This window comes from Macrosteles quadrilineatus, unplaced genomic scaffold (assembly GCF_028750875.1).
Source record: "Macrosteles quadrilineatus isolate MER2022 unplaced genomic scaffold, UCM_ALF_1.0 Scaffold_3__2_contigs__length_128488019, whole genome shotgun sequence".
In the NCBI taxonomy this organism is placed as follows: domain Eukaryota; kingdom Metazoa; phylum Arthropoda; class Insecta; order Hemiptera; family Cicadellidae; genus Macrosteles; species Macrosteles quadrilineatus.
This window is the reverse complement of record NW_026542596.1, coordinates 40,754,120-40,777,101: the sequence shown is the minus strand read 5'-3', so window position 1 is coordinate 40,777,101 and position 22,982 is coordinate 40,754,120. Positions and strand designations below refer to the sequence as shown.

General features: G+C 33.3%; 1 protein-coding gene across 7 annotated transcripts in view; it reads left to right on the top strand.

The window, feature by feature from the left end:
- The window catches only part of LOC128990769 (phospholipid-transporting ATPase IA), an 83,090-nt gene extending 60,517 nt beyond the window's left edge, over window positions 1-22,573 (top strand). For 3 of the 7 annotated variants that reach the window (XM_054413336.1, XM_054413334.1, XM_054413335.1), the window contains 3 exons: window positions 73-191; window positions 1,049-1,183; window positions 1,769-2,204. In XM_054413336.1, coding sequence (XP_054269311.1) covers window positions 73-191; window positions 1,049-1,183; window positions 1,769-2,165 — 651 coding nt within the window. In that variant the 3' untranslated portion in view covers window positions 2,166-2,204. Of the gene's footprint in view, window positions 1-72; window positions 192-1,048; window positions 1,184-1,768; window positions 2,205-4,107; window positions 4,207-5,445; window positions 6,127-7,651; window positions 7,787-9,198; window positions 9,231-17,258; window positions 17,360-20,217 lie in introns of those variants that run through there. The other 4 variants (XM_054413337.1, XM_054413340.1, XM_054413341.1 and 1 more) reach the window with 4 other exon arrangements.
- The last annotated feature ends 409 nt before the right edge of the window (window positions 22,574-22,982 follow it).

Below are 22,982 nucleotides of genomic sequence, written 5' to 3'. Positions count from 1 at the left end.
ATCTTATATTGTTGATACAACTCATAATATAATGGGATACATTTAAGCAATGTACAATGTGTATGGTTTCAGTATGTGGTGGTCGCTGTTTGTGTCAAGGCAGGTTTGCACATGAAGTACTGGACGTGGCTAACTCATCTGGCCATCTGGGGATCCATCGGTGCTTGGTTCTTGCTCATTATTGCTTACAGGTAACTCACAAGCATGCAAAAGTTGGCTGTATCAAATAGATTCGTTAGTAGCTTGAAAATTCACCACTGCAAACAGTGTTTTATTTGCTATCTAATAATTTCAACTCTATTCTAAAGTTAGTTTTCTATGTGTATGTATTTCTTCTTTCTTAATCAGATAACTAAAATATTATCAGCCCTGTGAAATACTTTATGTGAGATTTCAATTTCAACCTGAATACCAGATTTGGGAATAAAGAGAATATCAGCTAGCTAACCTTAGGAGAAGTACAGATAGACCATAGAACACACAAAAGCCACATAAAACACACAAAAGCCACTTAGAACACAAGGTATTTCATCCCCTGGGGAACTTACAACTCAAGTGTAGAGAAAGAGGGTCCCTACATTTTGCGTTGTCTCTTCACTTTACTGGATATAATATCATGTGTCTTCTGTGTGTTTTATTGCCTTCATGGTACTTGATACATACCTTTACTTCTTTCTTCACAGGTAAACTAGCAGCTATCTCCTTTATTCTACAATTCTGAATACTAAAAGGTCTTTTGTTTTATTAATTATTTTGGTGTAGAATGGAGTGGAATATCTTGCGTAGCTTTGCTACTGACTTGTGGCAAAGTAATAACTGGTATCAGTTTTTCCATTTGTCAGGACGGTTATTTATAGTCCAATCGTCAAGGACAGCTGGGTCCAGTTTAAAACCATCCAAAGCTAGATCGACCCTGTTGCTTCTGATTAGCTTGGAGTTCATAAAATTAAAGTTAAACAAAGTTCTGCGAACTTGGCCCCATCCTATACCGAGTTTGTGCAACTGTGTACCGGATCACTGATTCACTGATCTGTGTGTTGGTTTTTAGCCGATTCTGGCCGACTATCCCTCTCGGCCAAGTGATGGCTGGTATGGACCGTATGATATTCACCTCTCCTGTGTTCTGGTTCGGCCTTATCCTCATTCCACTGGCTGTTGTCTTAATAGATATCAGTGTTATTGCGTAAGTATTGCCAATGCACCATCAAAACGCTTCTGACTTTTTAGGATCTAATCAGTTGCATTGCAATTTATTCAACCATTTATACATTTCATACAAACACACGTGCATATAAAAAATTGAGAGAAGAATTTAAATATTTTACGGTTCACTTTGGCAATCACTGAAAATTTACATCTTGTTTAATTACATGCCGTTTTGATTATTGCCTATTCCAAATAACATTGAGAAATGAAAAAAAGTTCAAAAAAGTTCCTGGTAGTGTCTAGTAATTACTCTGCTTGTTAAATGAGCTACGTGTTCCAATGTTGTAGAATGTAGATACAGTATATAATCATTCATCATCAGGTCACACAAATCAAGGTTTACAAAGAACACACAAAACATTAAAAAGGGAACAAAAAATTGTAGGCCTACAAAACTCGGCTTCAACAGTGGGGAAAAAATAGAATTTGACTGTAGCACACTCTGAGTGGCTCTATCCTGAACTAAAGATTGGTTACTGCTGGTCCATTATGGAATGTCTACTTCAATATACTAAAGTCAATGGCTATTAGTTCACTAACTGCTTGTTTGTACTCGACACAGTCTGATATGTCAGTGTGAGAGAGTTGCTGGTGTGTATCTGAATGTTTGGTGGAAGAAGCTTGGTTCAGAAGATGTTGTCTCCACCTCTGCACCTACCCTTCTTCCTGACTCTTCTACCCCTCCCACCACCAAACTTGCTGCCTCAAGTTCTGGCAAGTCAGAACATGCTGAGCTAACTCCATTTTCCTCTTCAACCGCTACCATAAGTCCTGCTGTGTCAGAACGTCCTGAGCTAACTCCACATTCCTCTTCAACGGCTGCCTCAAGTCCTGGTGTGTCAGAACGTCCTGAGCTAACTCCAAATTCCTCTTCAACCTCTGCCTCCATACCTTTTGTGTTGACCCTGTCTCCTTTGTCTCTCTTTGGAACACCAAACAAAACCAACAAAAGTGATTAAGGTTTAGTATCTTAAGGTAATGAAATGTGTAATTAAATTTACAAGATCAACAAGGCATTATAATATAATAATTTTATTTATTATTATTATTATATATTGGCCTTGTTGAATTCATTATTTATTGCCAATGTCTCCAATATAAGTTATCTTAAGGTAAAATTAATTGTAACTAATCCAAACTTTGTAAATAGTTTTTCAACTATCAATGAAATCCAAAGTTTTTTTCCAATACACAACATATATAATATATAGGGAAAGTATTGGTTTTGTCAAAATTTTCGACCTTAAGTTTTGGGTCCTCCTGAACGTAAAACAGTGGTTTTCCAAGTGGTGTCTGTAGGTGTGTGTTTGCATGTGTACAGAGCTACAGACTAAACCTATGGGCCAATTTTGGTATGTGGGTACTATTCCAAGAGTATTTTCCTTGTTTTTAAACTGTAATTTTTAATAGAGATTTTTCCATAAAATAATGGAAAAATTTTTACTAAAAGTGCTTAACCCTTAGAGTGCCAGGCGAGAAATAAAAGTAACGCTCAAAAAATGCCGATGATTTTTCCCGAAGGACGCGCTAAAAATGCCGAGCGCAATCTGGCGATTTTTAGGTTAAAATTTCGTAAAAATCGAATTTTTGATATTTTGACCAACGAAAATTGATGTATCGCATCTAGTAACTTTCGACTCAATGTTAATATATGGGTTAAAAGAATCCGAGTATCCATTCGGTTGTTATGATAACTGTTCGATCATTACGAAACGTCCGGTCAGCCGGACGTTGGCACTTTTGGCTCGTTCTAAAAACGTCCGGTCGGCCGGACGTCGGCACTTTTGGCTCGTTTTAAAAACGTCCGGTTCCCCGGACGTTGGCACTCAAAGGGTTAAACTATTTTGATTTTTGACGGTCCTTTTTTTACTGTAAAGAAAATGGTACAACCCCCAATTCTGTAAAAATTACAGTTGAATAGTTATTGCACTTTTTGAGATTTTATTTTACCCATAAAATAAAATATATCATAAATATATAAATATATGATAAATATATGATATTATAAATATATGATATATCATGATCATGGTTACTCCCATTGCTTGCCTTTGAAAACGGTTGTTGACAAGCCAATGCGAGAAGAGATGAGTCAGATTGCTGATACCGTTTATTTGTTTACACTATTGACACTCTTTTTCTGTTAGGGACTGGTCTAAGCTGGCCTTTTTACTATTTAAAGTCCATCTTTAGTAGATTAGATAGCCTTATTGATTGATAGCCCAATGAAAAATGGCATCTTGGTCTAGAATTGGGATTAAATCAACGACCTCTAGGTTTGAAGGCTAGCAAAATAATCGAAAGAACCAATATAACAAGATCAATCACATATTCTTAAGGTTGACTTAGTATTATGGGCTTAGGTTTTAGAGATTGTTGTTGGAATAGCTGGCTAACTTTATACTCCGTTCAGACAGCCGTGGCACCTGACGGATTAGGTCAGGAAAAATCAAAATTTCAAAATTTCCGTTAGGAAAAATCTCAGGTGCCACGGCTGTTTGAACGCACTATAATAGTAATGAGTGTCTATCCTTGCCCAAGAAACTAAAATACGTTTAGTGTTTCTTGTACCAAGACAGACTCTTTCCCATGCAAATGAACTTGCTATTCCAAAAACATTCTTCAAAATTGTTGCACAGTAACTCTCTCAATATGTTAGCAATGTTTGCAAACTTTTAATAAACTCTAGTAAAATATTTTGTTATTTTTTATTAAGTTTTGCGTAGAAATTACTTTTTGATACAGATTTTCATTAAATGTAACATTTAGGTGTGCCATTGACAAAATATCATTTTGGATTTTAATACTTAACCTTACTCAACAACATAACACTCCTTTCAACTTAACACTCCTTTTCTACAATAATAATTGTAGAATTTAAAAAGTTTCCTACTTTTTCAGTTTTAGGTCAACCGTGTTCAAGAGTCTGACAGAGTCTGTAAGAGAAAGTGAAATCCGTAAGACTGACCCCAATGCTGTTATTGACGACAGCAAAAACTCGTAAGTGCTGTAACTCATCTAGGATATTCGTCAACTAGATGTTTCTGCATGAACTAATCCTCTAACCCGGGCTTGATTTTTATTTCATGCTTCGTAACAAAAAGCACGCTTCTTAACATTTAAACAATTAGTGTGTCATATCTGTTTGTCATCTATACATTCAAAGTTGTTTCAGAATTGAACATTTTCCTTTATTATTTTAGTGGTTTATGTCAGTCAATTTCGCTCTGAAATAATTTTTGATAAGTTACCTTGATCAGCAAAACCTATCCCCTTGAAATCTCCTTTTGCTGCATATAATTTTTTTAAGAATTAGATTAAAAATCATATTAATTGGTATTATGAGCAGGAATTTCTTAGTTTGTTTACTCCTTCGCCTCAAGTCGCCAGACTTCCCATATTTTTTGAGGTATTGTAAGACTTGGAAGCGAATGTTCTCATACCTTTTGAGTTATTTAATATTAGTCAATTTAAAAAAAACTTTTTTACCATATATTAACAATGATGTAAAGATTATACTAAATGCTGAAAGTACATAATAGTTCTAATCCTCTTTTGTAAGATTAAATAATGTAAAGTGAAAGTGTTAAAAGTTGTAATACATTTAAAAGGGTGGATTTTAGTGATGTGTCAAAACCGAATACTGAATTCACCAAATTTCAAGAAAAGGTCGAGATTTTAATTCTAAATCTTATATTTACTTACATCTGGTGGTACTACAACAACCTGTGCTTTCGTTCAAGGCTTCTTAATAGAATTTATCTAGAGATGTCTAATTATCTAAAAAGATTTAGAATTTTAAGGGAATTTTTTCAGTTTTTAGGGCAAGACTCTAATTATTTTGGGTTTTCAAACAAGTTTTTTATCTGATTCAAAATAAAGTTAATAATAGTGAGAATTAATCCCCACAATATAATATTCTATTTTGTATTTTCTGAACAAATTTACTTGGATTCATGATTTGGTACTCGATTTTGTGGAATTTGAATTTGAGTTGTGAAATTCCCGGATTTGACCATCACTAGTGGGTTTGAATTCAATATTTGGGTTGGAGACAGGGTGGTGTAGGTACATAAATTATTTGAAATTCTCACTAAACACACTGTAATCTAATACTATTTGGTTTCTTTAGACTAATTTGGTTATGGATCAAAACCTTTTCCTTCTTTCTGTTGATGATTTTGCGATTTTGGGATGGTTTTGTAAATTTTCATTAACACCCACGATTTATTTTTTTAGCCGATTGGGAAGATACATGAAACTACTGCAATACCCCACTGCCTGGCGTAGCTCATGGCAAATTCATGAAAGACACAGAAGTTACTAGTAAATGTTAATTTCACTTCACATAACTTTTTACAATTGTTGACAGAGTTTTCTTATTTTGTTTTCATTGATTGTCTAATTATATCAAAAACATTATCGAAATGTCTGTGATATCAAGCAACCTAACTTCAGCCTGTTGATACGTAATAGAATAGTTTTTGTCTTAAGTCAACAATATGTTCATGCAATATGAACAATTTCAAGTGCAATTACCATCAAACCAATGTTTTATTGTGGTTCTGAGGATTATTGTTTGTTTACAATGGTGTTATTTAACAAAGCAATGAAAATCTAACCTAAGAATTATTTTCGTTTGGATAAGGTTGTAAGTAGCTATATCCATCATGTTAGTACAGTAGCAAGAAAGGTTTTTTTTAACCGTTTAATAGATTTTATAATGGATAACTGCCATTCGATACACCAACAAAATTCCGTAGTTTGTTGTATTGTTCAAAGTAAAAATTTCAATTTTTCATGTTTATCGAACGAAACCATTTTGTAAACCCAAAAACTATTACCCTGCTATTTCAACACTAATAAAATCAAAGCCTAAATAATGATTATTTCTCCCATTGGTCTATCGTGCTTAGTTACAGAAAAGCTTAGTTAAAGTTAGTGCTTAGTTAATATTAAAGTCTCTGTTGTTTCATGTTCTATTGCCGTTTTGTAACTTTGCAGTCAATATTTTCTTTTGTCTATATTTTTTATCATTCCGTTAATTCTTTAATGTTAGGATCCTCGTCCAACTTCTTTTAAATGTTCTGAAAATAACTACATAAAACTTCCTTGCTCCGTCTTTGTTATTGTGCATCATATTTTTGTGTAAAATAGGAAGCATGTCTAGGCAATCAGCTCTCTAAGAATGAGCTTGCTACAAAGAATCAAATTTACTAACGAGAAGCTACTTGTGATCTAAACACCTTTGCACCTTTTAAACACAATGGTTTTGACAGGGAAGGACAAAAATATTAACAATATGCCCTTAAATTTTTCTGGTATATTTGCTAATCAAATTGTTTATCAGTTTTGGTTTTATTACACAAAGCCACAAACGGATCTCTAGGTATAGTATAGTTAAATGAGACACGGTTTGAGTTGTTTTTTTTCACAAGTGTGTTATTTTCTATGTCTCAATTAACCAAGGACACATCACAGATCAATCATATGCTTAGCTATAACAAATTGTTTTAACATATTTGTCTTAAATTACATATTATTTAGTTGTAGACAAATGACATAATTCAGTATAGAAACATAATATTTGAAAACAAGTTCAAATTTTTGAGTTTTATAAGTATTTTTAAGTCATATGCATTTTGTAATTTATGATTTGTACATTATATGTAATTTTAAAATTGTGTGAATATTTTCCAAATAATAACGTTATTTTGTTTAGTTTGGTTTTGTTATTTTATTTTCTCCTTGAAATATTTTATTTTTTAGTACTTCAACCTCATTGTGTATCAAAAAGTAAGAATAAATTTATTAGTGCCATTAACAATACTTCTATATCAAAAAATACCACCACAAGTTTATAACTATTTCTTTACATGTGGCACATGTTTTCTTTTTTTTAGACATGTTTTATAACAAATTTGTATGTAAAAAATCATTGAAATGTTTTCCATGATTAAATCAGACACTGGCTAAATAGTTATTTTTATTCAATTTTTTAAAATATATTTTTATTGGAAACACATTTTAAAGTATAGAAAATGGAAGGAAATTTGTTTCTTTTAATCTTTGAATGTAAAAATATTTTTTAAGTTTTTTTCCTTAAGCCACCTTTGTAAATGCATTGAAATTGAACTCTTGGAAAAACTATTGACGAGGCCTTTCAGGATTATTGGGTTAACAGGCTTACCTGAATAGGAAAAGATTCCATCCTAGCATGAGAAAGACAACTTTACATTCAACCCAAAAAATACTTTCTTCCACTCAAATCCTTCTTATTGGAAATGGCTTGGTGACTGTGACATATTCTAAGTGTAAATGTTTTAGTTTCTTGTGCCTGAATGGATTCTTTCCCATTCAAGTAAGCTAACCCAACAACAACCCCAAAGACCAAGGTAGTTCGTTTCCATGATGAGTCGTATTTATTTTATGGTTTTATTTTCAGACATAGTCATGTTTGCTAAACAAAGATGTATTTTGAGGAAAGCCTCACCTCTCGCAGCAAGAAACTCCTTCCTATCCTTGAATCTGCTTTTCTCCTTAAACACTTGTTCAGAAACGATTCTTCAAAGAAAATATTACTCTGCTTATACAAGTAATTTTTTAATAAATTATATTTAATTTATTTTGTCTATTTTCTTCTAATTCAGTAATTTTTTTAGGGCTGATTATTACAGGTTCACAAGTAAATGATTGTTTTATTTTAAGTCATATCTGATTTAATTCATTCATTTTATCATATTCATTGTTTGTGCCTGTGATCGTCCGCTTTGTAAGCATGGATGGTTAGTTTCCGGATGGTATGTCCAATATTGTTTTGTTTTTGCTATTTATTTTAATTACAGCTTCTCTTTTTGAAGTATAGACAGCAAATTTACAATTTATTCAGGCCATATACAAGTAGTTACAGATTTTTATAGCTGAATATTATTTTAGTTTGCCACCTCGAGAATTTAATTTAAATATTTTTTTACAATTAGGAATATGAACCCTGCAAGATGCAAAATAATTTGAGCATGACAAAAATAAAATAAAATTTTATTTCTTTATGCTAGCAAAATGAAAAAGGTTTGAACAAATAAGTGATTGAAATATGTGATCTCTTTCATTAGGGCTATGTTGTCTAGTTGAAGTATCTCTGAATGATTCCTTAATTTATTTAAATGTAAATAACAAGGTATTTAACTTTATATCAAGAGGTCTTGTAATATATTTTGGACACTTTTATCAATCATTTGTATGCTAAAACTATTAACGCAAAATAAATGGTAGGAGTAAGAAGTGAGACCTTACATGTGTAAATTAAACCAATCAAATTTAGTGAAGGTCAATTCTTTATATTATTTTATACTCTTGTGACTTACAATTAGTGACTATCAATATTTAGTTAACAAAATAATTGATTCCGCAGTAGAAAATTGCATTAAAATATAGTACTGCGATTTGATGGTTTTATTGAGTTTTCGGCATCTGGAATCAGCTGTCATCCTCAATTGAGTATCCGAAACACTATAATGTTAGTAAAAAACCAGGCTAAAGCTGGAAAATAAGCTACAACCAATTAAAACAATCTATACGTACTTTTGATAGGTACATGTGATTGCTTACAATCAAAGTTTACAACAGCTGATTTCTACTCCCTAGTGAGAATAAGAGCTACTTTATAAACTCAACAAGTGTGTTAAAAATTGCTGTTTTTGCTGCAGTATGTCAAAAAAAATAATCTTTTAACTCCTGTGAATTTAGTGTGGCTATTCAAAAATATTTTACAACAAGTATAGAAAACAGTCCTAAAAAATTAAAATCCTGAAAATTGTTCAACACCATAAAGCTTTATTTCACATTTACAGCACAAACTGGCCAACATTTTGATCTTTTTTAAACTATTCACAGTTGAGCCAACTTACACAAACAATAATCAGGTAGAACCGTAGAACACTCTAGGTGCTGGGTTTAGTCATTTGAGTATACTCGGATGTTTTTTCTCTCTAGCGACTTGCATGCTATTGGACAGCTGGCGAGGTGTAAGTACCTTCAGCCTAATACTTGAGCATGTCTTCTGCACTTAGCTGTACCGTCGTAGATTCAACTCGCTTAGAAAATACTACACTGAGACAAATCACAACGCTATTTTTGTCATGCTCATCAGAGTAGATCTAGCTGTTGGATTAGAAAATTATTTTTGGCTGCAGGTTTCAGGAGCTTAAATTTTTCTGTAGAGCTTGCCTTAGTTTAGTAAAAAGTTGTTACCTGCAGTTTGTTTCGGAGGGATTGTATAGAATGTAAAAACTGCAAAAAATACTATATTAAAAATTTTGTAGAAGGAAAGGCTCTAGACCAGGATTTTTGAATTGTAGAATAAAGAGGACAGAAGTTTGCTTACATTACAGTACAGGAAGGCCAACAGTAGCTCACTCAATAGACACACAGAATACACAATATATTTCGTCCCTTGAGGGACTTTGTCAAGTGTAGACAAAGTGATAAAGTTTACAAAATGTAACAATTATAATTTTGTTAATACTCTCTATCACTTTCTCTACACTTGACAGTCCCTCAGGGGACGAAATATTGTGTCTCATGTATGCTCTATGGCCTGCCTGTACTTCTTCAAGGTAAGCTGCTAGCTGTCATCTTCTTTATCATATATTTTAAAATTGCATTTGTTGTAAAGATGTGTAACTATGCAAACACCACAACATAGTGAATAGTGATGTAAAAGGTAAAAACTCTATTGTTATAAAATGAGTAATAAAACCCCCTAAACAAACACTACTTTTTATTATAGACAAACAAACTAAATTCCCTGAGTTTCTTTGAACTCCCAAAGTCAGTAAAATAACCAAACATCCTCTTACAACTATCTAATTGAATAAAACTCATAGAATAAAAACATTAAAAAGCTACTCTGTAGTGTATACTTACGCATCCTGCAACCTGGGAGTTGAGGTTAAAACTACTACACTAGAGCTACAGTGGTGTAGTCGTAAATTTTCTAAAAATCGCTCACTATTGCCTCAAAAAATTTGGGTCGCTTATCTATCGATAGGTTTTTTTAGAAAAAGCAGAGTGCCCTTTCCGGCCCCACAACACCCCTGTTGGGCTATTGGTAGATCAGTGTTGTCTGTAGGGCCGATGACTATAGCTAGGACTGATCAATGTCCAAGCGATATAAGGTGTTGTCTAAGGGTAGAATATAGTTCCATAGATCGAGGGTTCGATCCCAACTAAGTTAGATCTAAAGTGCAACCATTGACAATAAAATAGAGAGGAGGTTCAGCTCTATTCACCAGCATTACCTTGAAGCTCATTGGTCCGTTACCCGTTTTGTTATGAATAAAACTATGCTGTTATGAAAGTAAACAATGCTGTTATGAGAAACTATCAATTCTTAGAACTGTACTGAAACGGGTACTTTAAAAAACGGTCATAAGTAAAAACTAGAACCTGTTTTTACCACATTTTACATCACTATTTTGGAAAGTTACTAAATCAGAATTATGAGGCTTAACAAACAACAATACAGTTAGCCCAGTCAATAAATGTTTTTAATCGCAACTAAATGGTGGAAAGCTGGATTTTTTATATGAGATAGAACCACATGAGAGGTGTATTTTCCCAAAAGTCCCCACTTCTACCCCTTGAGCTTTCCCCCCCACCCCCCTCCAAACATAGAAATTGCAGTGTTTTACTTAATTGATCATAACTCCAATGCTATGTAAGCTATCGAGCTGCAATTTGTTTTGTTTTATTTCTGCTTAGTTTTCCTACAACTTTTGTATTTATAACATTTTTCTAAAACCAATACTTAGGGAGATATAAAATTTAAACTTCGTTCAAAGCTTTGTTTCATAGTGCAAAATTTTGTTTTTCTCTATTTATACTTTTAAATAGAAATAATACGCAAATATGTTACGAACAAAAGTTTTAGTACGTTTTTTAAGGTTTACAAATATATTATTGGTTAGTCATCTAGGTGACCGGGTGAAGAGCTGGGCGTCAGCAAAGAGAGCGCGTGCGGGCTAGTTGAACACCTCTCTGCTGCGTCATCGCATCTAGCCCAGCCAAAAAACGCACTAACTGCCTTTTTTCGTAGCTAAATAGTGGAAAGCTGAGTTTTTTATATGTGATGGAACTACTTAAGACGTGTATTTTCAAAAAGTTCCCGATTCTCCCCTTGAGCTTTTCCCCCCAACCCCTTCCAAACATGGAAATTACAGTCGTTCACTTTACTGGAGATAATTCAAATTCTATGCATGCCATCGTAGTGAAATTTGATTTGTATTATTTATAATAAGTTTATCTACAATTTTTGTACTAAAGGTTTTCTTATAAAACTATATCAAAAGAGATTAGGCATTTTAACTTTTTTTTAATGTTTATGTTTTAGAGTGCACAATTTTGTTTTACCCTCTATATTTTTTTTCAAATAAAATACGCAAAATGTGACAGAAACAAAATTTTATTATGTTTATTAACGTTTATAAATATATATTTGGTTAGTCATCTGAAAAAAACTAATGTAGTGTGGGGCGTCGGCAAATAGAGAGCGCGTGCAGGCTTCTTCAAAGGATCCGCGCAGCGCAGCCCTGCCCGTCGATGCATAATAAGGACCGACACCGCTAAGTTCTCAACTGTTTCATACAAATCCTAACATTTCCTAATTTGTAGCCTACTTCTTTACTACCAAAACAATATGGTTCCAAGCTTAAACGTAACTAAATGAACGCGGTCAGTAAAAAGTTTTTGTCGACCCACTAATCCTTGATACAATCTGCGTCCTATCATTGATAAGTCCCTCTCTTCACGCTTTCCGCTAGCAAGGGTTAGCTTTCTGCTCTGCCATGAGTTGTAAGCCTGTGTTAAAATAATATCACGAACAACGTAGAAAACTGTCGGTAATATTTATAAGCCATTTTAAATCATGGTAAGGAATACAAATTAAAACCAGTCAATGTCAACTATATAGACTATATTTTATTAAGTCTATATAGAGATTTTAAAACACTTAATAAGCGCCTACCACAAAACAATAAAGAACTATTTGCTGACTCATTTTTAAGATAACCAAGATTCACAGTATAGAGTCTCCAAAAATAATTTATCTCGACCACGTATTAGTGCCGTAAAGCAGATTCGTAATACATTGCTGCCAATTTTTACGAAAAAACGCAATTTGATTGACACATCTACACAATATGTTAAGAAAGTAAATTTGAATAATCTGTCTGTATGTATCCCGTAAATAGTCTTGCCTGCATGTATAGGGACACAAATATAGTTTTTTACTTACTTATTTATAGCTTTTGGATATGCCTTATTACATTAATTAATTGGAAAGTAAATAAAAGAAAATACGTCTAATAGCCTAACACTTAAAACATAAATTTATACTCATAATGCTACTCACAATACTGTAAATATACAGTACATTTTACAGTACATAACCTTGTACAAAAAAGATGGTAAGTGGTGGTAGATTTCGATTCGACACTCCAATCATCCTCAGACCCATAGCCGAATTGGGACATCTCATCATTGGGTTTAGTATGTTTCTTACCCAACTTTATGTAATGTAATATGTATCCATGTATATTATTGTCAATAGGTGTAGCCGTTTACAGAAATAATTAAATAAATTATTATTTCAAATGAGGAACGAGTTAAAAATAACAATAAATTTAAGAAATGTACAAATGATTAGGTTTCATCTAATTAGTATGTTTTGCAGTTTACTGTTTAGATCTTAACTGATCGCGAGGAGCAGTTAGTATAAATTTGGTGGAACAAAGCGAGTCCCTTTGGTGGTAGATAATGGAAAGAACATTGTAACGTAAGAAAGAGCAAAGAGTATGTTTATAGTGATTTTTAATGTGTTTATTAGGCCTAGTGTTGTATACCCCAATCTATCATACTTCCGTTGGTCAAAGATGAAGAAATCAAGTATTACAAGTATCGCAAGTGTAACAAGTAAGTAGGTAGAGATTGATTTATCTGAACCAAAACTGGTTATAAAAAAGTAAATGATTGGGTTCCTCCGTCTAAATAATAATTGTTTTTGCTGTTCACGGTTAAGCTTGGATACAGATTGTTTTGGTAGTAAAGTACAAAGTACAAAGCCTTAGCATTTGTTTACAACCTTTGAGAACTTACAGTACTTAGCGATGTCGGTGCCTACAACGCGACGCATCGACGGGCGGGGCTGAGCTGCGCGGATCCTTTGAAGAAGCCTGCACGCGCTCTCTATTTGCCGACACCCCACACTACATTAGTTTTTTTTTTCAGATGACTAACCAAATATATATTTATAAACGTTAAGAAACATACTAAAAATTTTGTTTGAAACATTTTGCGTATTTTATTCGGGAAAAATATATAGAGGGTAAAACGAAATTGTGCTAAAACATAAACATTATAAAAAAAATTAAAATTTTATATTTCTTTGGATATAGTTTTATTAGAAAATCTTACAAAAGATGTAGATAAACTTATTATAAATAATACAAATCAAATTTCACTACGATGGCATGCATAGAATTTGAATTATATCCAGTAAAGTGAACGACTGTAATTTCCATGTTTGGAAGGGGTTGGGGGGAAAAGCTCAAGGGGAGAATCAGGAACTTTTTGAAAATACACGTCTTAAGTGGTTCCATCACATATAACAAACTCAGCTTTCCACTATTTAGCTACGAAAAAAGGCAGTTAGTGCGTTTTTTGGCTAGGCTAGATGCGATGACGCAGTGCAGCGGTGTTCAACTAGCCCGCACGCGCTCACTTTGCCGACGCCCAGCTCTTCACCCGGTCACCTAGATGACTAACCAATTATATATTTGTAAACCTTAAAAAACGTACTAAAACTTTTGTTCGTACCATATTCGCGAATTATTTCTATTTAAAAGTATAAATAGAGAAAAACAAAATTTTGCACTATGAAACAAAGCTTTGAACGAAGTTTAAATTTTATATCTCCCTAAGTATTGGTTTTAGAAAAATGTTATAAATACAAAAGTTGTAGGAAAACTAAGCAGAAATAAAACAAAACAAATTGCAGCTCGATAGCTTACATAGCATTGGAGTTATGATCAATTAAGTAAAACACTGCAATTTCTATGTTTGGAGGGGGGTGGGGGGGAAAGCTTGTGAGGTACCAAATTTTAAGGGGGGTAAAAACGTATTGCTAGTCAACAAACACCATTACTTACCCGATTTTTATCCACAACATCCTAATCCTAGGCCTATGTGTTGGCCCTAGCTTGGGCTATGGGCCAAAGAACGTAGGCCTACTTTTGATAACAGTGAAGTACACGAACACACCCACAACTACATATTTATTCATAATAGCACTCCGTTTCACATAATAAAGTTAAAACGACCGATTTTACGAATATTTAACGCCGATTACAACATCACTTAACCTCAAAATGGTGTTTGTTGACCAACGACAGACGACAACTAGACCGGCTCAACAGGTGAATTTCCGATCAGCTGTTGGCTAGTTCTCGAACTCACCACCAGAGCGATTAAGCCTCGACCGAGGAAATCATGATTTGAGCCGGACAAGATTATTCGCTGTTCGACCGTCGACTCGTTAACGAGAAGCCTCTTCGCACAACGAAACTAACTTCGTCATACGATATCGATTCAGGTTAGCTACGTTTTCAGACTTTCCTACTTTCTTTTAAATATTCTTTTTCCAACATACGCATACTCGTCTGCCATTTATTTTATCCGTTTACGTTCGATTATAATTTTCTAAATTTTATTAACTTAGTTCTTGCCGACTCGTACAAAACCCGCCAGTTCCTGCCTGCCAGTGACTAGCGGTGGATATTTTTCGGCTCTTTTAAACCAATTGGCTATTAAATTACGTTAATTCGGTTCGTTTCACGATTAAATTATTACTTAAGTTACTCCAGTTAATTCGACGTTTTAATACCCCGAGACTCGTCGTCTGAGTTCTAAACCCCGTCTTTGGCGGGTGAAAGAATCGAGTCTTGGGAGCAGGCTGAGTTGAATAATCAGCTACAAAAATTAGTATTAAATTTATTTTAAACCACTCACGTTAAATTATCCGTCCAATTGTATTAATTAGGCCCCGACGACTCTGTAGGAATTGCTTTTTACATTAGATTCGATTTTATTATCCACCACCGTCTTTAGCCAGATAGTTTACAGTTTAATACGAGTATTTATATCACATTGGCTTAAGATTGAATACTCGTCGGCCCTACAGAGTCATTCTAAAAGTTAGGCAAAATTCTCCAAAACACGTTAGCGAAGGTGAGGATGAAATAGCTCCTACTGAGCGTCTGCAGGATTTCCTGAGCGCTTCTAGAGCTCTGAGCCTTCGATTAAATTTTAAATAAATTGATCAGTCAAAGCCGTGACACCTTCGTATCGACCCCTGGATTTTTCTCGGCTCCTTCTGAGCACTCCGGGGAAGAAATTTGAGTGTGGCCGGTTCTAGGGGTAGGCCTAGCCTGACTTGGTGAATACTAGTTTATTCCCCCCCTAGAATTTTGCGTCACAAGCTCAAGGGGTAGAAGTGGGGACTTTTGGGAAAATACACCTCTCGTGTGGTTCTATCACATATAAAAAATCCAGCTTTCCACCATTTAGTTGCGAAAAAGGGTGTTTTATTGCATTCATTGACTGGGCTAAGTACTCATTGACAATACAACAATATACAATACACAATAAGTTTAATAGCAATAGGTACAACAGTATCACATACTAATTATAGGGTGAAATTTCAGGATTGAAACCTCCTTTAAATTTTGATTCTGATATGTTTTAAGCATGCAGGATATTTTACAATTGGTTGGTGACGTTGGTGTTTTGGCATGATCGTTGTGTGTCATGATTTTGATGTTTCATTTCATTTACAAAAACAATTGCTTAGGTACTTCATTCTTGTAGCTTTTTCGATTTTTATACTGCGTATTGAAACTTCTTTTACTTAATTTTATACTTCGAAAGACTGTTCTGCTAGCTGGCTCACACTGCTTTGAGTTAAGCCTTTTTTTTAAACCATATTAAATAATGTTTTTGTCATGTTTAAGATAAACATTGTAACCAAAACATTATTCATCCTTTAAAACAATTGTGTTCATTTTAAACAATACAATAGAGTCTTGTTCATCTGATCTTCGGTAATCAAACATGCCACGTTAATGTTCCTATGGACGATCAAGTGCCAATAAATCGCATGCAATTTCAATTTGGTATGAACAAACATATTCAGCTTTGATTATATTTGGCAACACAGACAATTAATACCATGGTATTAACATGTTTCTTGTTATTTTCCTTAAATCCGAACATACCGCTGCCGATTAAAGTTGAATATTCAAGACTTCTTCTGTAAATTGGTTTTAAGATTCTTAAGGGAAAAAATAATTTTTTGCTTGATTGTTAATTAAGCGTTTTATTAAATAAGTACTAGATATTCAAAAGCTCTAAAACTGAGTCCTGCCAAATATGTTAATGATAAGGTACACTACAATAAATACATATAATATACTAACTAATTACTAACTAAATAACTATCTGTACTGTACTGGCTCATCCTTTGCTTTGCTGGATACGTTCCACGCACAGGTCTCTGCGGCCCATGTGGACGGGCAAATGCAGGGTAAAAATGGCTGCCAACCTCTTTTTTTTAGAAAAGAAATAAAAGACGGACAACAGGATATATTGAACATACTCCCTTATACATTTGTTCATTCAAATAGTAGATTTGTGGATAAACCATTTACAAATTTATCCAAATATCAGAAACAATCTTTACTTGTTCTTTCTTTACGTGGAAAACCATTGGAACAAACTACAAAAAAAATTAAATGAAACATTTAATTACCGTCTTTAAGTTTAACTCATTTAACAATTGAGTATAAATAATGATACTCATTTGCAACCTTCAACAAAAGAAACTCAAAACGGAATGCTACAACTTGACTTTTTACGTGCCATTGAGGGTTCATAGTCAATGGCAATACGCAGCCTACTGCCAGGCATGGTGATATTTGTACAGTAACCTGGACTTTCAGGATGTCCGAGACTGCTCGTCTGTTAAAGAATGTTCGAAGTGTATTCAACCTCCGAGCTACCCCCACCACCTCCCGTGTAAATACCGAGGTTGAACTCAGGTGTAAGTATCGACATCAGTGTTTATTTGGGCAAAGGATTGTTTAAAATGTTTTAGTTTAGCAATTACTTTGACTTGTGGATACTGAAGTAGACATCCTGTCTATTTAGACCAGCTGAAGCCAAGTTTTGATTAAAATTGAATGTCATTAAATGAGCCAATAACAGAGTGTGTTGCACAGAGGAAACAAATTTGATGGTATACTCAAAGGGTGTCTAGCACTAGTGCTTGGGTAAGAGCAAAGTCCATCTCCACCCCACGCCCTCATATACAACAACCCTCACAGTGGAGGAAGACCCCCCCCCGTGCATTAGAAATTTCCACTCAGTTCTCGCGCTGTTGCGAGCCTTCTTTGCCACAAGTATACTTCCGGCACAACATACTAGAGGTGAAAGGACACGGTCATCCTATAAGTCCCCTCTTCTTTTAAAATGCTTTATTAGGAAAAAAGTATCTTTATTCTCGTAAAGACCTTTATCAAAGTCTCTCTCCTAGAGTCTTTTAATAGGACAACATTTCTCCCTCTTCCTATTAGGGCGAACTATCAGTCTCTTCCTTAAGTCCTTTATTCCTACAAAATATCATTCTTCTGAATGCGGATGTAAAGGTCATTCTAGTTCACAATAAGTCAGCATCTCAGTTTCATGGGATTAAATATTTGTAGTTTTAAAAAAATTGTTACTTTCCAGCAACACATTCTGTTGGTGGTTCAATGAAACTAAGCTATTTTTAACTGTATAACTGGCTACATCTTTTAACATTAGTGAGGAATATCTACTTTGTGATAGTATTCCTAAATCAAAGCTGTTGTAACATTCTGTGATAAAAAAAATCTATAAATCTTTCAGTAAAAAATTGTTTATGTTTTATTTGTGCACTATGACTATTATCATAGACTAACCAACACAAGTAGACTTCTCATCCCATTGTAAATTTTGAAGCACGTTTTTCGTGTCTAGTTCATGTACGTGACACAAAGGCGCTAGTGTCGATGAAACTTTGTTTCCATTATTTTAGGGTTAATTTCTTGATTTGTGCTTTACTGTTTGGTTATATAACTAGGGGACAAGTTATTGTTTATGATTAGATCGTATTATTTGGTTAAACGAGGTTTTAAATGGCTGTAATAACGGGAAACAAATTGTAAACAAAACACGACCTCTACATAAACCGTACATGAACTAACAATAAAATTGTCTTCAGCTGTTCCATAAGGATGAGAAATCTACTAAGGGAGTATGTTTTATCTATGCTATTATTATCATAGCCTCCTCTAATACATGGCCGCACCAAACAGCCTGTTGCTACGGTAATAACAAATGTGTAAATATTGCTCAGAAGCTCCATTATAAATAAGTGCAACAGCTGTTTCAGTTTGCCGGGACAGCAGTATTGCCACTTTTGTCTCAACGCCCCTTGTATTATAGGAGGCTGTGCTATCATATTGTTGATGCCACACACCACTTTTAACCTAAATGAGGGAATAGCCGTCAATTAAAGATAGTATAAGTGTCACCTGTAAATATGCAAAATACACTTGGTTGTTTTTAGGAAAGCTGTTCAGAGCTGTCTGCAAAATTAAATAGGGAACGGTAAAATGGCCTTTTTAGATTTTGTAGAGGTTTTATTCTGTTAGTATAGAGTTTACATTCGGTATACTTTTGTAGATCAAGTATAAAAGGTAACAAATATCTTTTATTATGTAGGCCTACTTTGCCTTTCAGATATCAAGTACCGTAATTAAATGTTTGTTTTAGTAGATTTTGACAGTTATTTAAATAGATAGATATTAGCAAAATTTGCTCATTTACTTGTTTGAACATGTGTTGTTTCATTATTTCCACTATCATTGAATTTCTATACAAATTGTTTAGTTTTTGTATGACCTTTCACTATCAGTTTCAAATTAGGTATTGTTGAATAAGAATAATGTAGATTTGTGTTTTGCAAGTCAAGGGAAACCCAATGTTTTAAAAAATAATACAATAGTCCTTTTACATGAACCATAAAAACAACACAATAAAATTAAAATTCATTAACTCTATTCATAATTTACCTTCGACTTTATTTTGTATTGGTGCTAATGCTTTGTAGACCCTTTTATTATGTTAAATCAAACAAAATAATTATAAACCAAAACCCCCTACCCTAAGGGATTTATTAACTTGTTAATAGGTGTTAATATGTTAATGAGGTGTTGTTGTAAAGCTTAATATGATCTAGCAGAGGGACAAATGGTTTTTTTAAACCAATTCTAAAGTGAATCGTAATTAATAAACAGCTGATTCTTTAGTTGATCAATACTAATAGTACAATATCAATACAATAGTTGATCAGTGTGCTAATAAATCGAATTGGAATGATCTTCGTTTTACGTGCTTCATGACCACAGTCTGATTACAAACAAGAGATGAAACAGATTATGAAAATGTATTTCAAACAGGTGGCCGCCAATATGTTTATTTACCTACTAACTCTAATTTAACTAGCATGATCTTTAAAGGTAAAAGAGCATTGCATTATTAAGTTTTGCCTCGGAAACAAGTTATGAACCTTATTAACATGTGCGCTTGTCCAAGGCCCCGCTAGAAAAACAGGCTATGCTGCAGTGCAACACTACGAGTGGTGGATAGTTGTACTAAAATCTTACGGTACAAATCTGACAAAAAGCCAGCTTTATTTACATAAAACCAATGGGCTATGGCAGTGAATCTATTCACTAGTGTGACGTCATGGCTCCTGCAGCATGGCCTGTTTTTCTAGTGGGACATAACTGGTCCCCTGATATTTCATAATCACACAGAGATTATGTTATCAAGACAAATTTTGAACAGTTATAATAATTTATTAAATCTTTTCAGATGGTTTTGCATTTTCCCAAGAAGAAGGAGGAGCGGTGGCTCAGTCGGAAGTTATTCGAGCGTACGACACAAACTTGCCCAAACCCGGTGGGATGTAAACAGTTGTGGAACAACAATCAACAACAACCTTCCTGCCATAAACATTTTAGCTTTGTGAGGACAGGCAGACAAGATGGTGCCATGATTGATGATGAAGTAGATCAACCTGATTTGTGTTGATGCTGATTCAACGATTGTTGTTGTTCCAACATCAACAACAGCTGAAAAACTTGTCAACGGTTGAATCAAGCGTATTTACTAGATTTAAGAACGGTGTTTCAAACACAATGTATCAATGCTTTGTGATATACCTTTACAGTCATTGTCAATTTTCTTGGAATTAATTGTAACTGAAGTGTGTGGACGGTTGAATGTATGTCTAAAGTACATTATTTTTACTAGTCAAATCAAAAGAGTATATGGATTGTACAAATCTATGTCATTTTAAACTTGTGATTTCAGTGTTTGTGGTAAATCGCAATCTTATTTTCTTAGAACAAAGTTATCCATGCTTGAAGATGCCTATTGTTGTATTTTGGAATAATCCTACATATTAGGCTACGTATAGATTTTTGGTCAAACGAGTATTCTTTTATCTTCAAAAAATCATTGAACATAAAAGTAGGTTTTTTTTTCAAATTGAGTGAACTAATTTTACTTGCTTAAAAGATTAATATTGATTTCTTTAGATAAATTTAAGCAGAATTTCTGCTTTACAAGGTTAATTTATAACCCACATTATAGAAATATTTACAGTTTTAATTTTCTTAGAATTTTGGTGTATTGTGAAATATTTTAAGAAATTTTTATTGTTGTCACAGATCAAGCTAATACTTGCTTTTGGAAAAATTTTAGATATAAAAAAATGCATATAGGCATTCCACCAATTTAATCAAGTACTGTAGGCTATTTGATTTCATTTTAGCTTTCAGTGCATTAATATAAAATACAGTACCTATATATATTTTATTTTTATTTTATACAACTCAATTTTTTACAATAAATAAGCTTATAAATCGTATTATTTACTTTTCTTGTGCATTGGTCATAACCAGTAATTATTTTTATGTTTTAGAAACAATGCAAGTACAAAATGAAAATATTAAACTATATTTTATTGCTTGGTTTTATAATATTGAAACCAAAACAAATTTTGTGTAACAATTTGCCCACATAACATCACTAAAACTTGCATTTCCATCATTTATTTGCTTGTTCTGACTGAAAACTAACAAACAAATTAGTAGTTTCCAGTAAAACCATTTAAAATAAATTAACATTTGCTTGGGTTTGTAATACGGCTGGCTATTTATGTTTCTATTCGTAATTTGGGGTCAACTCATTTTTATCTTCATCGTAATTAGCTAACAGATTCGATCTGTTAATTTCTAGTCATTTTTTGTTTGTGTACTAGCCTACTTAATTGTGAACTGTAAAAATATACCATCTACAGTAAAACCCGGCTGAAATAAAGGGTCAAGGCCAATTTGAATAGCCTATTTTTTTTCTCATAAAAATATATCTACTGTATCTTACAAAACATATCCATTTTAAACTGAATCTATTTATTCACAAAATCTACTTCTTGAAGTAATCAGCTGTTTCTATAGCGTACTCTCTATATCCATCACAGTAATAGATCCTTTTTGTCTCTTCAATTAAATTCCATTGGCCGACACCCAAGCCACACTCCTGATGAAAAACTTATTTCCCACTTGATTTAAATTTTTCATTATAGTCTCAGTTTAATGGTCTACAATTAATACCTGTTTTACTGTAATTTAACCAATTTAAAAAAATAATCAGGTATTGGCCTAAGTTTTTTTTAATGTGTTAAATGTTGCAAACGTTAATATATTCTTTCATAACGGGTATTACTAGAAATATACTTAACACCTTTGAAGTCCACTAATTTGGACTCTTGTTATTCAATCAGAGTATTTAGAATGAAGTTCCTTCGCCAAACCAATGAAGCTTTGTTTCGTTAACTATATTTTTTTATTTGTTATAGTGTTTTGTTTCAGTAAATCAATTGTTATGTTGCACTGTGTACATTTGTGGATTTAGGATGAACAAGTTCAAGTTGTAGACAATTTTGACAATGTTGGAATTAACGTTGGTAATATTGGTAGTACAGTAGGCCTAGTGCCATAGGGCATTACATAGATACAAAATCGAGTTTTGGACGTTCACTTCTATTTATGAATTTTACATCTTGTACAACTTCTGTTCATGTCAGATCCACATTTGAAAAACCAAAGAGGAATGAATATTTACAAAAGTATACATTGTTTCATATATTGAAAGTTTATTAAAAACTTTAAAACAATCTTGTGTCACATTTTTTGCCCATTCTTCTTACCACATTGTGTTATCTCTGAATAAATATTATTTTTGTTAAGAATTTTTCAAGGCAGTTACCATAAAATTAGAAAAATTAATTACTTAATTAATTGGGTAGAATAATAATTTATTTTTGTAAAAAAATACAACCGACTTCAAACGCTCTAAAAAGAATTAAATAATTTCAATAAAGTAAACTTTTGTTTTAGGCAAGCTCACGTATTTTAAGTCGGCGCGGCTCTATGATGATTTTTGATACAAAATTGAAAGAGGGTGTCCATATTGCAGGTGTCTATCTATAACTAAATCTGCATGTCTTTTTCATAGTTATGCGTTAAGTGTTATTTTATTACCGTAATCAGAGATCGGCATAATAGTGGTAT